This window comes from Notamacropus eugenii, chromosome 6 (assembly GCF_028372415.1).
Source record: "Notamacropus eugenii isolate mMacEug1 chromosome 6, mMacEug1.pri_v2, whole genome shotgun sequence".
Taxonomy (NCBI): Eukaryota; Metazoa; Chordata; class Mammalia; order Diprotodontia; family Macropodidae; genus Notamacropus; species Notamacropus eugenii.
Window position 1 is genome coordinate 338258709 of NC_092877.1, and position 14354 is coordinate 338273062.

The window sequence follows — 14354 nt, forward strand, 5'->3', positions numbered from 1 at the left end:
AAGATCAACCTGGTGTGCAAGTTCCTAAGGTGACCTGATCTTTGCTCAATATACTGAGTTACCTGGTCCACTACCAAATTTTGTCCCCTAATTCCTCTGAACTCCCTGTTGTGGTCTGAGGTAACTTACAGGAATTGTAAAAAAAAAAAAAAAATTTACAGGAGCATTATTCCTGTAAATTTTGTCTCACTTCCTCTAAGTCAGCAAGTTGAGCTCTATGTTGTGCATCAAATTGTTACAGACACACTTTACAGACAAAGAGGTATCAAGGAAATTTTACTAAAATTGAGTCCAGAGGAAGGAAGGCCTTCTATGCTCCTTGAAGGAATGGGTAGTTGTTTCCAGCACAGCTACCAGAAAGATGACAACACATTCAGAATAATGGAAGCTTCATATAATATTCCAAACTTTGGATATCCTGGGCCATTGTCCCCTGGCCATGTGACATTATGTTCTTCTCTCTGATAGGCTTTCCCTCAAACAGCTCATCAGGCCTGTGCAATAATTTCTGACATTTACCTAACCATTCTAGATCATGACTCTGTGGAAAGAGAACTTCCTTGTTTCCCACAGCAAATAACAGTTCCTTTTCAGGATGGATTTTGGAGTTTTCTTATATATTTTAGATTAATTTTGTTCTATACTTAGTTACCCCCCTTTTCAGAATGGGAAGAATTCTGGTTTACAGGCTTCCCCAACCCCTCCTTACCTTGAAGGGGCATCTACAATGAGAGCCTTATGCCCTTACGACCTTAAGGGGATTTCTCTGATTTGTTGCTTATAATCACCAATTATGCTAGATACAAACAATACACCAAGACAGATAAGGAAAGCTGCAACTTCTCCAACAGTATTGGGGCTTTACTCTGGCTCAGAAGAGTTGAGAACAAGGGGAAAATCCATCTTTCAATGCAGTCCTCTATGGAAAGTCTGAGTTCTCCAGAAGTCCCCCTGAGAGACTGCCCTAGGGAATGGCTTCCTTTCCTCAGTCCCATCATAATTGCCAACTGGTTGTGATGGAAATTAAGATAAACTGAAGCAACAAAGTTCTGTGCACATTGAATTTATTGGCAATGCTAGCAATTACTAATAAAGGGGGTCTTTAGCTCCTCAATAAGTCAAAAGACCCCTCATTAGGGTTTATAAGACTTCTTATAGCTTAGGAAAAGTGGATAAAAATGGAACAGTCCATAAAAATAGAACTGCTTTCCATTGATGGAAAGAATGAGATTTTCTTCTTTTTTGCTAGGGAAAGCTGATTGGTTATATCCACCTGCATCCTTGCAAGGACGGCTAGTGGTGCAGAGATAACAGGTTTCCTTGGCTTAAAGATGGAACAGTGATTATAGGAAGACTGAACTTCTGAAATTAACTGAATGTCAAAGAAATGTGACTTAAGCAGTAATACAAAATGGTGGTAGAATCAATTTCAAAATGGAATCAATTTGATTTTCTAATTTCTCAAGTACTTAGGGAAATGAGTCAAATTTATTAAAATAAGAGTACTTCTCCAGTTGAATGGTGGTAAAAGGATATGAAAAGACAGCTTTGATTTCTTTTGCTGAAAACTATCTATAGTCATATGAAGGCAGTTAAGTGGTAGAATGGAGAGAAGGTCAAGCCTGGAATTAGGAAGACTTGAATTCAAATCAGGTCTCAGACGCTAGCTGTGTGGCCCTGGGCAAATCACTTAACCATGTTTGCCTCAGTTTCCTCATCTGTAAAACGAACTGGAGAAGAAAATGGCAAAACCACTCCAGTATCTTTGTGAAGAAAACCACAAATGAGGTCATGAAGAATTGTATATGACTGAAACTACTGAACAATAAAAGTCATATAAAAAAATTCTCTAAATCGCTATAGAAAAAAGTCAATTAAAGTAACTCTGAGGTATCACTTCATACCTATCAGAAATGACAAATGCTGGAAGGGATGAGGGAAAACAGATACAATAATAAATTGTTTGTAGGGTAGCAAATTGGTCCAACTGTTCTGGAGAACAATCTTGAGCCATACCCAAAGGGCTATAAAACGATGCATACCCTTTAGTCCAGCAATACCACTTATAGGACTGTACCTCAAAGAGATAAAAGGAAAGAGAAAAGATCTTATTTCTACCAAAAAACATTGTTTTAAATAATATTTTATTTTTTCCAATTATGTGTAAAAACAGTTTTTAGTATTTTTTGAGGTCCAAATTTCCCTGAGAACAGTAGGCAATTTGATATAGCTTATATGTATACAATCATGTAAAACATTTTCATATTAGTCATTTTGTGCAAGAAAACGAGAGAGAGAGAGAGAGAGAGAGAGAGAGAGAGAGAGAGAGAGAGAAGAGAGAAATAATATGCTTCAGTCTGTATTCAAATGACATCAGTTTTTTCTCTGGAGGCAGATAGCATTTTTCATCATGAGTCCTTTGAGATTGTCTTGGATTGTTATATTGCTGAGAATAGCTAAGTCGTTCACAATTCTTCATCATACAATATTGCCATTACTGTGTACGTTTTCCTGGTTCTTCTCCCTTCACTTTGTATCTATTCAGGTAAGTCTTTCCATTTTTTTTTCTGAAGTAAAAAAAAATATTTATACCAGCCTTTTTTGTGGTGGCAAAAGAATTTGAAATTGAGTGGATGCTCATCAATTGGGAATGACTGAACAAGTTGTGGCATATGATTTTGATAGAATACTATTGTGTTATAAGAAATGATGAGGAATAGGGTTTCAGAAAAGCATAGGAAGACCTACATAAAGTGACACAAAGTGAAATGAGAAGAACCAGGAGATCATTGTACATAGTAACAGCAATGTTGTAATGATGATCAACTGTGAAATACTTGACTATTCTGATCAGTACAATAAACAATTTCAAATGACTCATGATGAAAACATTCTATCCACCTCTAGAGAAAGAGAACAATGAACTTTGAGGACAAATTGATATACAATTTTCTTGCTTTGTTTTGAGTTCTTTTGCTTTGTTTTGTGACACAGCTAATATGGAAATATGTTTTGCATGATTTTACATGTATAATTGATATCATATTGTTTGACTTCTCAGTTGTTTGGGGAAAGGATAGGAAGGAAGGAGAGAATCTGGAACTCAAAATTTAAAAAGAAAACATTAAAAATAAATAAGCAAATTAAGGGGGAAAATCACTTAAATTAAGATGAAAAACAAAACTATCTACTGGAAGGGAAACCTTTACATCAAATCTCTCTGATAAAAGTTTAGTAGTTAAGATAGAGGATCTAACAAAAAAGACCAAGGTAATTCCTCAATAGATGTCATCAAAATATATGGACAAATAGTTCTAAAAATTAAAAACAATAGTCAATCAGTCAACAATCATATATTCAGCATCTGCTGCATGATAGGTACTGTGCTAGACACTAGAGATAAAAAGACAAAGAAAAAATGGTCTTCATCTATTGAGAAAAACATCATGAACATAAATAAGCATATCCTGGGCATAGGAGTCAATTTATGGATAGGCACAGGGAGAAAGAGACTGCATACTATAAGAAACAATAAGAAGGCCAGTTTGGCTGGCTGAAGAGTACGCAAATGAAAATAATAGATTGGAAAGAAATATTGGAGCCAGTTTATGAAGTTCAACATGGGAACCATTATTTGATCCTAGAGGCATTAGGCTTTATTGAGTAAGTATCATGCACTTTCGGGAAATCATTTTGGCAACCATATTAAACACTAATTCATTCAATAATTATTTCAAAACAACCCTGGACTTTCCAACTCATACCCAGCAAATTGACAAAGATGAGTAAAGATTGGAATAGTCGTTGTTGGAGGGTCTGTAGAAAGACAGGCACTCTAATCACATGAATAAAGTGTCTGTGAAGCTACAAATTGGCCTACAATTTCTGTGAAGTAAATTAGAATTGTGCTAAGATGGTTACCAATATGTCTTTACTCTTTAAACTCAAAGATCCTCATTTCCAGGAATATATTCTGAAATAGATAAGAAAATAATGGTTCCATAAACACTAAAATATTTGTAGCTATACTTTTTGTAGCAGCAAAGAATCGGAAATAAAGTAGCTAGTTATCCAGTGGGAAATAGTAATGAGCAATTACTGTGCCATAAGAAATGATGAAATGGTATAACCTATATCTGACCACTTACTGTCTCAGGGAGGGGGGAGAGGAGGGAAAGAGGGATAAAATTTAGAACTCAAAACTTAACAAAACAAATGTTAAAAATTGTTTTAACATGTAACTGAGGAAAAATAAAATATATTTTAAAGAAAGAAATGATGAAATTTGAAGAAGACAAAAAATCCTAGGAAGACTTTTTTGAACTGATGCAAAATGAAGTTACCAAAACTAGAAAACAATATGCACAATTACTGTAATAATGCAAATCAAAGAATAATAATGCCAGCCTCAAAAGTGAACACAAATTATAATGACTAAGCTTGACTTCAAAGAAGAGAAGAGAAAATGTACTTCCTTTCCTTTTTTTTATTACAAAAGAAAATATGTAACAACACAAAAGAGGGGTGATGTTGCAATAGGGCATTTCTTAGATCAACATGCAGGTGAAGAAAGAATTTTTTGTGGGGGGAAGGGTAGTAAATGGTGCCTTTGAAAAGTTGGTATATGCACACCAAATAAGGATCAACCAACTCTACTCGCTTTAGGATATTCTTGTACTAATAGGTGAGTGATAAATTAAATTGTTTCAATATAACTTCTCTGTGTCTGAGCTCCTTCTTCTATAAAATAAGGAAAATAAAACTTATAGTTCCTCATATGCTCACTATAGAAGGCATATAAAACATTTAAACTTGAAAGTAGGCAATCACCTTGAGTGGTAAGCCACTGCTACCATCAGTGTAATCAAAATGATTACTCTGCCTATGACTGTTTTCTGTGAAGTTAGGTCATCTTTTGACTGTACTGGCTGGGAGATTCTGGACAAGTCACTTAACTTATTAATGCTCAGGGAACACTCGCAGATATTGTTTTATAGGTAAGACTGAGAACCATTGTCTTCAGTTGTAGAGACAATGCCAACTTGTTTTAGTAGAGGGAATTTCCTCATCCAAGAATTATACTAAATGAAATCCTAGATCAAGTCCCTATCAATATCATGAAGGGGAGAAAATTACTTACTTTTCTTTCTTTGTTTTTCAGATGTTTAACTCCATGGTATATGCAGTACTGGGAGTTGTAGGAGCCTCATACGGAGTAGGATTAGCATGGACTGCTATTAAAAAAGGTCCCAAATGTGATATAGGAGATAATCGCTGGGACTATCCCTTCCATGAATGGTAAGAACAAACATTGCAACATATGCACTCTGCCTACAAGGATCATTGGGGGTTACTTTCTTTAGAGCAAAATCAACTTTCCTGTTATCATATGTTTTACATAGCTCTTTTCAGTATTAGGTGACAGAGAGGCCAAATGGCAAATAGGGAAAAACTATGGTCTTTCTCTGGGAATGTCATGCAGAAATCTCATATGTTGGCAAGGTCAAGGTAACCTTGAATAGCTCTGAGTCAAGAGGAATAATAGTTGTTATATGATATTGTAGGTAGAAGGAACCTTAAAAATCTAGATTCATCACATTCATTTTTTTATAATATTTCACTTTTTCCTATTATATATATAGACAATTTTAATATTCATTTTTTAAAATAAAAGTTTGAGTTCCAAATTTTATCCTCCCCCTTCCTTCCTACTCCTAAAACAGCAAGCAATTTGATATAAGTTTCATATTGGTCATATTAGAAAAGAAGAAACAAAAGGGGTAAAAATAAAGTGAAAATAGTATGGTTCAATCTGCATTCAGAGTCCACCAGTTTTTTCTCTGAATGTAGATAGAATTTTCTATCGTGAGTGTTTTGGAATTGTCTTCTAAAGCAGAGCAAATGATAGCTCTCTTCCACTTGAGTAGTAGTTCTATTTCTGTGTGAAGTGTGCAAGCATTGAAATGTTACTGCAAAGGAATTTTTGCCTTTGACATGCACTAGTAATGAGACCAACAACTGGGCAGGTCTCTTAGCTTCTTGAGATTCATTTTCCTTATAGGTAAAACTGGGGATAGTTGGTTGTGGCCTGTAATTATGCCTGTAATCCCAGCTATCAAGGAGGTTCACCTTAGCAGATCATTTGAGTGCAGGAGTTCTGAGCTGAAGTTTGAGTTTGTGTTGTGTCCTCAGAACCTTGGACAGAGGTATAGTGCCCTTGGAGGAATGGAAGGACTTTACATTGTTTTGTCTGTTATTTCTAAATTTAATTAAAGGTCATGTGGGTTTGCAAGTTACCCTCCAGTGGATGTGACTATTATGGATCAATCCTCTTGTATCAGGTTACAAAGAATGGTCTTATTTTAGATTAGCTAAATGGCTAGCATTTAATCTGGCAGATAACTAACATCATTTTCATTAATTTTGCTCCATTAAAAAGATTGTACCATTATTGGCACTTTATGTTTATTAGTGATACCAGTCTAAGCTTCCTTTTTATTTTAGAAAGATTTGACATTAGTTGTTCTTCTCTGATCAATGATAAGTTTAGACACTTATAAAGTGTTGAGTTTTTAGCTATTACACAAGTAATACACACATACACACAGGTAATACACACATACACACATTTTCCTTTGTTCTGCTCCAAAAGATCCTAAAGTTTCTCTCTCTCTCTCTCTGTCTCTCTGTCTCTGTCTCTGTCTCTGTCTCTCTCTCTCTCTCTCTCTCTCCCCCTCTCCCTCTCCCTCTGTCTTTCTCTCTCAGATCCACAAGCACACGTGTACACATGCACCCACTCACACACACACACACACACTCCTTCCCCTTTCAGAAGGAATAAGATGCAATGATAAAAGTTCAGGACCCAGACTCAAGACATCCAAGTTCAAATTCTACATTTGCCACTTGTTAGCTATGTAAATAACTTAGGAAAAATTAGAGTTATTTAATTCTTCTTCACCTTAAAATGATTATGCTGTCTGTTGGTGGAATTGCGAACTGATCCAAACATTCTGGAGAGCAATTTGGAACTATGCCCAAAGGGCGATCAAGCTGTACATGCTTTTTGATCCAGCAACATCACTACTAGGTCTATATCCCAAAGAGATCATAAAAAGGGGAAAAGATCTATATGTACAAAAATATTTATAACAGCTCTTTTTGTGGTGGCAAAAATTGGAAATTGAGAGGATGCCCATCAATGGGAAATGGCTGAACAAACTGTGGTATACAAATGTAATGGAATGCTATTGTGCTATAAGAAATGATGAACAAGTGGATTTCAGAAAAACCCGGAAACACTTACATGAAAGTGAAGTGAGTAGAACCAGAAGTTTACTGTACACAGTAACAGCAAAATTTTGCAATGCTCAACCATGATTTACTTAGCTATTCTCAGCAACACAATGATCCAAGACAATTCCAAAACACTCACGATAGAAAATTCTATCTACATTCAGAGAAAAAACTGGTGCACTCTGAATGCATATTGAACCATATTATTTTCACTTTATTTTTACCCCTTTTGTTTCTTATATCAAATTGCTTGCTGTTTTAGGAGTAGGAAGGAAGGGGGAGGATAAAATTTGGAACTCAAAATTTTATTTTAAAAAATGAATATTAAAATTGTCTATATATGTAATAGGAAAAAGTGAAATATTATAAAAATGAATGTGATGTCTGTTTTCCCTACCTGTCATGCACACCTCTGCCTTTTAGAAAACTTTATTTCCTTCAAAAGTTCGCTCAATGTGAGCTCATCCAATCGTTCTGGAGAGCAGTTTGGAACTATGCCAAAATGGCTACAAAAATGTGCATACCCTTTGACCAGCAATATTGCTTCTAGGACTGTATCCCCAAGACATCATAAAAATGGGAAAGTGTTCCATATGTACAAATATATTTATACCTGCTCTCTTTGTGGTGTCCAAAAACTGGAAATCAAAGGGATGCCCATCAATTGGGGAATGATTGAATAAATTGTGGTATATGAATGTAATGGAATACTATTGTGCTATAAGAAATGATGAACAGGAAGATTTCAGAGAGGCCTGGAAAGATTTATATGAACTGAAGCTGAGTGAATGGAGCAGAACCAAGAGAACTGTGTACACAGCAACAACCACAGTGTGTGAGAAATTTTTCTGGTAGACTTAGTACTTCATTGCAATGCAAGGACTTAAAATAATTCCCAGTATTCTCCTTTTTTAATGTTTATTTATTTATTTTTAGTTTTCAACATTCATTTCCACAAAATTTTGAGTTCCAAATTTTCTCCCCATCTCTCTCCTCTCCCCACTCCACAATGCCTTGCATTCTGATGACCTCTTCTCTCAATATGCCCTCCTTTCTATCACACCCCTCCTTTCCCTTATCCTCATCTTCTTTCTTTTTTTGTAGGGAAAGATAGATTTCTATACTCCGTTACCCATATTTCTTATTTCCCAGTTGTATGCAAAAACAATTCTCAACATTTGTTTCTAAAACTTTGAGTTCTAATTTCTCTATCTTCCTCCCTCCCCACCCATCCCCACTGAGAAGACAAGCAATTTAATAGGCTATATATGAACAGTTCTGCAAAAGAGTTCCATAATAGTCATGTTGTGCAAGACTAACTATATTTCCCTCCATCCTATCCTGCCCCCCCTTTTATTCTATTCTCTCTTTTGACCTTGTCCCTCCCCAAAAGTGTTTACTCCTCACTCTTGCCTCCTCCCATTTGCTCTCTGTTCTATCATCCCTCCCACCCCACTTGTCCCCTTCTTCCCTACTTTCCTGTAGTGTAAGATAGATTTTCATACCAAATTGAGTGAGCATGTTGTTCCCTCCTTTAGCCAAATGTGATGAGAGTAAGCTTCACTTTTTCCCTCTTACCTCCTCCCTTTTCTCCTCCATGGAAAAAACTTTCTCTTGTGTCTTTTATGAGAGGTAATTTGCTCCATGCCATTCCTCCCTTTCTCCTCCAAATATATTCCTCTTTCACCCCTTAATTTTATTTTTTAGATATCCCTTCTTATTCAACTCACCCTATGCTCTTTGTCTCTCTCTCTCTCTCTCTCTACACACACACACACGCACATATGTATACATATGTGTGTGTATAATCCCTCCAACTACCCAAATACTGAGAAAAGTCTCAAGAGTTACAAATATTATCTTTCCATGTAGGAATGTAAACAGTTCAACTTTAGAAAGTCCCTTATGATTTGTCTTTCCTGTTTGCCTTTTCATGCTTCTCTTGATTCTTGTGTTTGAAAGTCAAATTTTCTATTCAGTTCTGATCCTCTCCCCAAGAATGCTTGAAAATCCTCTATTTCATTGAATGACCATTTTTCCCCTGAAGTATTATACTCAGTTTTGCTGGGTAGGTGATTCTTGGTTATAATCCTAGTTCCTTTGACTTCTGGAATATCATGTTCCAAGCCCTCTAATCCCTTAAAGTAGAAGATGCTAGATCTTTTGTTATCCTGACTGTATTTCCACAATACTCAAATTGTTTCTGTCTAACTGCTTGCAATATTTTCTCCTTGGCCTGGGAACTCTGGAATTTGGCTACAATATTCCTGGGAGTTTCTCCTTTTTGATCTCTTTGAGGAGGTGATCAGTGGATTCTTTTGATATTTATTTTGGCCTCTGGTTCTAGAATATCAGAGCAGTTTTCTGTGATAACTTCATGAAAGATGATATCTAGGCTTTTTTTTTGATCATGGCTTTCAGATAGTGCCATAATTTTTAAATCTTCTCTCCTGGATCTATTTTCCAGGTCAGTTGCTTTTCCAATGAGATATTTCACATTATCTTCTATTTTTTCATTCTTTTGGTTTTGTTTTGTAATTTCTTGGTTTCTCATAAAGTCATTAGCTTCCATCTGCTCCATTCTAATTTTTAAAGAATTATTTTCTTCAGTGAGCTTTTGAACCTCCTTTTGCATTTGACTAATTCTGCTTTTTAAAGCATTCTTCTCCTCATTGACTTTTTGGACCTCTTTTGCCAATTGAGTTAGTCTATTTTTAAAGGTATTATTTTCTTCAGCATTTTTTGGGTCTCCTTTAGCAAGCTGTTGACTCACTTTTTATGATTTTCTTGCATTGCTCTCATTTATGTTCTCAATTGTTTCTCCACCTCTCTTACTTGATTTTCAAAATCCTTTTTGAGCTCTTCCATGGCCTGAGACCATTGCATATTTATTTTGGAGGTTCTGGAAGCCTTGACTTCCTCGGATGGTATGCATTACTCTTCCTCATCAGAAAGGATGGAAGAAAATACCTGTTCACCAAGAAAGTAACCTTCCTTAATCTTATTTTTTTCCCTTTTTTGGGTATTTTCCCAGCTAGTTGCTTCACTTTTGAGTCCTTTGTTAAGAGGAGGAGGGTATACTGTGGGGACCTGTAAGTTTTCAGTTCCTCCAAGGTCACACAATCAAGGGAGAGGAGTTTACTCCTCTCCTGGCCTGTGCTCTGGTCTGGGAGCAGCCAAAAGCTTTTCCACCCAGAATCTGCAGTACTAGAATTCCCTCTCCACAATCGCCTCCAGCTCCACCACGCCAGTGCTCCTCCTTGCCCAGGGCCTGGCTCAGGGCTGAGATTCAGATCATCAGCACAATTCCCCCAGGGGCTTTAGACAGAGAGCTCCAAAAATGGACACTGACTCTGCAGTGGCTACTGCTGGCAGTCCAGATTGCTTTTCCTTCTCCTGGGTCTTCACACAGCTTTCTCACTGACATTTGAAGCTGTCTGTGCAGTTTGTGGGTTGAGCAATCTGGGAACTGCTAGTACCAGTGGCACCCTGAAGCATGTTCCAGGTCCTGTCCCTGCCATGCAGCCCACGCTGGGCTGTGCTTCACTCTGTACCTGGTGTGATAGACCTTTCCTGTCAGCCTTGCAGGCTGTCTTAGGCTAGAAATCTCTTTCACTCTGTCATTTTGTGGCTTCTGCTGCTCTAGAATTTGTTTAGAGTCAGTTTTTACAGGTATTTAATGGGCTATGTGGGGGAGCTTCTACAGGTCTGTCTTTCTACTCTGCCATCTTGGCTCTTCCCCTCTTCCCAATGGTCTCTTAAGGCAAAATGTCTTCCACATCCAGACAAAGAACTATGGAATTTGATCACAGAATGAAGCAGATCATTTTCTTTTGTATTATTTTTTGTTTGTTTTATGATTTCTCCTGTTCATTTTAATTCTTCTATGCAACATGACTAAAGTGAAAATGTATTTAATAGAAATGTATGTATAGAACCTATTTAAAACTGTATGCAGTCTCAGGACGGGAGTGGGAAGGGAGGGGGAAAAAATCTAAAATATATGGAAGTGATTGTAGAACACTAAAAACAAATAAAATAATAATAATAAAATTTGCTCATTACAACTCCTACATGAATCCTTAGGTGAACCACCACTTGCTAATAGCCTTTGAGTCTATGAAGCCCTGGTAGTTTGCACTATTTGCATTTTCTTCTTCCTTTGAATGCAGCCAGAGGAAATAAGCAGAGATAGCATGGGATTTCATTGGAAATATGTAACCTCTATGGTGCCATGCAGTGGCATTTAACTCAAACAGAAATGGGGTCATTAAACCCCTACTGGCCCCATATTGGCACATATTATCATCTATGTTCTATTGTATTTTAACTTATTTTGTGAAATATTTTTCCAACTATATTTTATGTCAGAATGCTACCTAGGGCCAGGTATTTGACCCCTCTAGAGTAGTTCAAAATACCCTGAATTTGCATCTCAGTCAAGAGGCTTTGTTTGTAATCCCAGCCTCAATACTGCCTAGATTCATCCTGGGTGACATACAAGTGCTCTGCACCTCAGTTTCTTCCTAAAGAGAATAATAATAACATAACTTGGCAGTATCTGTGTGTATATATTATATGTGTGTCATATATATGCATACATGTAAGCTGCAGTTAATAATCAGAGACAACATGGCATAGATGGATAGATAGATAGATAGATAGATAGATAGATAGATAGATAGAGAGATAGAGAGATGATAGATAGATAGATAGATAGATAGATAGATAGATAGATAGATAGAGTGGTAAGTTTGAAGACAGGAAGATCTGAATTCCCTTCCCATATCTGACACTAGCAGTGAGAACATGGGTACTTCATATAACCTCCTCTGAGCTCCAGATAACTCTTTGAAACTGTAAATTACAGGTGATTTTTATTATTACTATGATCATTATTATTTTTATTGGGATCTACATTGGTGGATGGAGTTCCCACACTGATAAAATCACAAATTCATTCAATATTATTAATAAGTCTAAATATTAATAAAAGCTGAGCATTGATACATATTGATAATAAATTATTTTGAAATTAATAAAAATAATTTAAAATAATTATATTAAAGATTGATAAAATATAATACTTGGCATTTTTGTGAAACAAAAGGCTAACCTTTCTTGTTATCCCAAAGCTATCCTTTAAGAGGTGTTTTCCTCACCAACTTTATAGAATTGAGTACTAGGAGTTAGGATTGGCCTCTTTGTCTAGCAAGCTGTGCTACGACAAAGGAAAAAGGCCCGATTTCTGAAAGAAACTCCCTGGTGCTACATTTTATATACACAGTATTCCCAAAAAAAAATCCCTTTGAACTCTTAGATTTGTCCAGTTTATTCCAGTAAAGTAATTAAATTGTGAACAGAAAAAAGATTCCGTGTGGGTAATGGAGAATCTTCACCTTTCTCATGATTCATTCACCTGCTGTATGATCTTGAGGAAGTTCCTTGACCCTCCCTTGAACATAGGGAGATTGGACTTGATGGAAGGTCTCCAAGAGGCACTCTTTTCTCTGTGACACTCTCCACTGTCTTGAATCAAAAGAGTCATTATGGTGAGTGTTTCACAGTGCATCCTGGATGTGTGAATCTTGGCTTGAACACATACTAATTTATGTGGTCTCACAAACTCTCTGGACCTCAGTGTTGCCATCAGTTAAAATGAGGCAGTTAGATAGGATGATTGCCAAGATCCATTCTTGTTCTTTGTCATATCAATTGCAATGTTCTCAAATTTTGAAAATGAAATTTATTTTAATTACTTTATTGACTCATTCATTGGTTTGTTTGCCAATTTATTTGTTTTTGCAAAATAGGTACGTGCTCTGTCCTAATTCCAAATATTGGCTCTACCATTTATGATCTGTGGAACTTTGGACAGACCTCTTAACCTGTCTATGTCTTAATTCATCATCTGTAAGATGAAAGGACTGGACCAGATAATATTTGAGATTCCTTCCAACTCTAAATTTATGGCAATATGAGGGGAAAACAATATGGCACAAAGTCCAACAAGAGGATGGCGGAGTCCTCCAAGTGTTGGAAGTCATGGACTTACTGAGTAGCTGCTTCCTCTTCTCAGGGCTGTTAGATCCTGTGACTTCTTTCATGGTGGAATATGAGATTAGTCTATTGCCTTGTGCTAAGCAATGGCAGACATTATCTTCATTTGGTAGCTAAATCTAGAAAGAGGACCTGAAATGATGAAGGGGAAGAAACGTCCTAAAATAGAGGATGTCCTCTGCAGCAGAGAAGGGACTATGATAATTGAACCAATGATATATGGAGGTTTAATTTGGGAGGCAGGAGGAATACTTTTGCTTTCTGACAATTCAACAAGCATTTATTAAGAGCCTACTGTGTGTGCAAGGCACTTGGACAAGTCCTTGGGATACATAGATGAAAACTAAACAGACCTTGTCCTCAAGGGCTTTTCATTCTCCTGGATGTATGCTGTAGTTATTGATTTCTCCTTTAAGGAAAAAATCACTTTATATCTAGTCAACCATCTCTTTTAATCCAAATTTTATTTTAGAGAGGAATGAATATAATGCATTATCTTTTTTAAAGATTTTTTAAAATAATCTTGGAATTTGGAATTCTCTGAATTTGGAAATCTCTGAATTTTGAAATGAAATATTTGTAAAAAAAAAAAAATGCATAGCACATTGCCCAGCACTTAGTAAGCTCTGTATAGATACTTATTGTTTCCTCTCCCCCACCCTGTGCTTACCAAGAAAGAGCTCCAACATAGCCAAGTCAACCCCATCCTTCCTGACTGAAACCAGACAATAGAAGATCTTCCAATTCTGTCTGTATCCTTTGGGATGTCCACTTCTCCCAAGGCTGTATATATATCCATGGCTGAAAAACTCCTCTAAAATTAAAAAAAAAGATGAAAGAAAGGCGATTTGACCTATCTGCTACTAAGCAACTTCTCATTGCATTGCTTGAATTAGCCTGATACTTTGGCAAAGTGTTTGTCTGGCCCCTAACAATTGTCAATTTGTTAAGTATATCTGAGACTAAGAGACTATGAGAGCATACCACTGGTGAGTGTC

The 14354-nt window shown here is 36.5% G+C and overlaps 1 protein-coding gene across 7 annotated transcripts in view; it reads left to right on the plus strand.

Moving 5' to 3' along the window:
- Positions 1-14354, plus strand: part of LOC140510017 (transmembrane 4 L6 family member 4-like) — a 61809-nt gene that overhangs the window by 29427 nt on the left and 18028 nt on the right. For all 7 annotated transcript variants that reach the window (XM_072618275.1, XM_072618274.1, XM_072618276.1 and 4 more), the window contains exon 5: positions 5162-5298. In XM_072618275.1, the coding sequence (XP_072474376.1) occupies positions 5162-5298 (137 nt within the window). The remainder of the gene's footprint in view (positions 1-5161; positions 5299-14354) is intronic.